This window comes from Mangifera indica, chromosome 5, assembly GCF_011075055.1.
Source record: "Mangifera indica cultivar Alphonso chromosome 5, CATAS_Mindica_2.1, whole genome shotgun sequence".
Lineage (NCBI taxonomy): Eukaryota > Viridiplantae > Streptophyta > Magnoliopsida > Sapindales > Anacardiaceae > Mangifera > Mangifera indica.
The window spans coordinates 2,397,760-2,401,037 of record NC_058141.1 but is presented as its reverse complement, the minus strand read 5'-3'; the positions used below and the strand labels follow the sequence as shown (position 1 = coordinate 2,401,037).

The 3,278-nt window shown below is 34.7% G+C and overlaps 1 protein-coding gene across 1 annotated transcript; it reads right to left on the bottom strand.

Moving 5' to 3' along the window:
• Positions 1 to 1,024: 1,024 nt before the first annotated feature.
• Positions 1,025 to 2,270, bottom strand: LOC123217737 (probable pectinesterase/pectinesterase inhibitor 6). Its single transcript, XM_044638857.1, has 2 exons — positions 1,892 to 2,270; positions 1,025 to 1,713 (listed from the first exon to the last, which is right to left on the bottom strand). The coding sequence occupies exons 1-2, from the start codon at positions 2,268 to 2,270 to the stop codon at positions 1,025 to 1,027; spliced, it is 1,068 nt and encodes a 355-aa protein (XP_044494792.1).
• Between the last annotated feature and the right edge of the window lie 1,008 nt (positions 2,271 to 3,278).

Genomic DNA, 3,278 nt, shown 5'->3' with positions numbered 1-3,278 from the left:
TGGTCAAGTGAGAAGACCAAAATTCACAAAATTACTATTTTGAAAAACTTCACACGAAGACTTTAAAAATGTAGATTACAATTATTGTAAATAAGTGGAGAATTTTTTATTAATAATTCACAAAGATAATTTTGTATTAATGGGTGATAATTAGATAGATGTGCAATTTGTAAGCTAATATTAATAATGATAGAGATTACATGCATATATAGCTATTGGGAGCCAAAAAGAGAAAGCTTTAAAATAAAATCATTGCTCTCTTAAGTCTGCATATTAGATACAGTAAGTGTTAATATTTTTAAGGATAACGATTGGTAGCAAATTAACCCAAAGGGAGTCACGATTATACACAGTTAACAAAATTGAATTGTTTAACATAAGCCATGCGGTTTGGCATAAGAATATGATGACCGAGGCTGACTTGTACCGGCTACCGGGACTATGTTTTCCAACTGTAACTGAGGTACCGGACAGAGCCAACCCAATCGAGTTTGACCGGCGGCAAAGCTGTTGGTAAATTAAGGTGGTGTTGTCTATAGGTAAATAAAACTTAAAACTTGTCACCCCATGTACTCCTCCTATATCATCAACTCTTGTATTTTCTGTTTGTCACCGCCGGAGGTGGTGGTGATGGTGGTTGGTGTGTAAGGGGTGACTGTGATGAAGGTTTGAGAAGAAAGTAGAAAAAGAGCTCTTCAAGCCACTTAATTACCAATAAAATGAAACTATAATCTCTATTAATTAATTGTATCAAGTGATGATGGGTAATTAATTAGAAAATTTGATGGAGTACTCGAGAATGAGAGACCCATTTGATTTGGTTAAGATAATAATTAAGCCCACTTTCTTTGATTCTAATCCAAAGTAAATAAAGCTGTTTTAGAGTATCTTAAATATGATCTCATTCTTCATATTAAGTCTTTGTTTTTCTAGCAATTACTTTTTACAATCAAATGATGTAATAATATATATAATTGAACACATGTATACTAGCTATATATTTGCCTTTCTACTATTTTTTTATTCACAACCCTCCCTCAAACGGCACTCCAGTGGCCGGAATCCACAAATTCCCACCTAAAAAATTATCCACTGTAAACTTCGAAGCCTCTGTTGAGTTTCGAATTACATGATAGCCTGACCATTTTACTCTCGCGCTTGTATTCGCCCCACTTCCCGTATTTAAATATTCTCCATAATACAAAGTGTTCAGGGCGAAACTACCATTCCATGGCAACCAACCAGCCGGATGAATTAATTCATCGATTGTACATTTCATAAACACAGTTCTCGAATACTTTTTCCACGGCCGTCCCAAATAGCTTTCGATTGACGTTACGCCTACCATGTCAGGAGCGGCTGTGATAAGAGAGTTGTGGATAATTATTCCGGTCTTTTCATTCAAGTAGTCTCTTCCATGAGCTGTGATGGTGTTTTTCTGGTAATTCAATGGCTTCCGAACGTAAATGTTACAATTTTGAAACACCACTGCAGCGTAACCAAAGATAAAGTCTACAGTTCCATAAATGTCACAGTTGCGGTAGAATTGAACTTTCCTGTAGACATATAATGTGTCTTGGTAGCCTTTGAAGCTACAGTTGTAGAAGACCGATCTATCAGAACTTGATCGGAGAGCTACTGATTGATTATTCTTGGGTCCCGCTGAGTTCTCGAATGTCACGCCTTGAGCTACGAATCCATATCCGGAGACACCTGGGAGAATTTGAAAACAATACTAAGTTGAAGAAATAATTATTTGTAGCTATGAATACATTTAATAACATAATTTGCACACAAAAGCAAAATTTTGGAATTAATGATCCATTAACATGCATGAAAATTTTATTTACTAGTACACCAATGAGATTAATTATAAAATTAAGAAGTTTACCAAAAGTTGCCGTGTGAAAAGTCTTGAAACCATCTCGAGCACTCTTGTTACCCGTAATAATAGTAGCATCAATTCCATCTCCAATCAATGTTAAATTTGATATTTCAATCTCCACATTTTCCTTATAAATTCCTTGTTTAACATAAATGACCAATCTTTTCGCGTAAGTTTTCTTGGCTGCAGCAACCACAGCTTCAGAAATGGTTCTATAATTTCCGGACCCGTCTTGTGCAACCACAATGTCAGCTTTTAGTGGTGTCAATTGAAGGAGGTGACTATTGGCAGCTGAAACCCACGACGGGAATTCATCTGCTAGTACAATATTGCAAGAAGAAATCAGGAGAAAAAAATTGAAAATGGAGAAGAAAATTGTATCCATAGCTTGAATTTGTTGAGTAAATTGAGAATTAAGTGAATTTGTTGTAGTGTTAAGTGAATAGGGTGGGGTTTATATAGCCTCTGCCCCATTCAAATATTGAAAAAATTAAATTAAATTAATAAAGTTTTCACACCTTGTTTAACATGAGAATACTAAAATAAAGAATTTCATAAAGTCTTGAGGAATTTCATTGCATTCTTGTTAGAGATGTAAACACTAAGATTAATATAATGAAGGGATTCCAATATATTTATGCTTGCTAGTTTGAGATGTGAATAGTGAGAAATTGTAAAATATATATCTATACAAGATGTGTTAAGTTGTGAATTGTAGTGGTAGATTGCAAAGTCATTTGATTTTTTTAGTTGTGAAAACAATCTTGAAAGAGCATTTATGTATTATTGTACATAGTGTAAAAGTCATTTGATTTTTTTAGTTGTGAAAACAATCTTGAAAGAGCATTTATGTATTATTGTACATAGTGTAAAAGTCATTTGATTTTTTTAGTTGTGAAAACAATCTTGAAAGAGTACTTATGTATTATTGTACATAGTGTAAAAGTAATTTGATTTTTTTAGTTGTGAAAACAATCTTGAAAGAGTATTTATGTATTATTGTACATAGTGTAAAAGTCATTTCAATTTTTAATTGTGAAAACAATGTACAATGGTGCAAACTGTCCCTAGGTGTTGTAAAAACTATACAGGAGGCTCTTTTGCAGGTGATACGGAATTATGAGTAGAAGGCAAATGCTGTATTCCTGGAATTGCAATGTGTTCGGTTGCAGGATATGTTATTCTCTTGCTATTGGGCTGATCCTCGTTTTTACCTTGAGTAGATTTGGAGGCTTTGAATGGGCTGTCTCATGGGATGGTGGCTTGTTATAATGCGTTTGTTTCAGATTTGGGCTGCCATTTTGTAATATTGATGATTAGGGCTGGATTCGAGCTGAGCCGAGCTCGGCTCGCAGCCAGCTCGGGCTCGGCTCGGTTTTTTAATGGCCGGCTC

Coding starts and splice junctions, on each gene's coding strand:
- LOC123217737 (XM_044638857.1), bottom strand. CDS start 2,270: ATGGATACAATTTTCTTCTCCATTTTCAATTTTTTTCTCCTGATTTCT. Junction 1,714..1,891: donor TTTTCACACGGCAACTTTTG/GTAAACTTCTTA, acceptor AAATTCTCCCAG/GTGTCTCCGGATATGGATTC.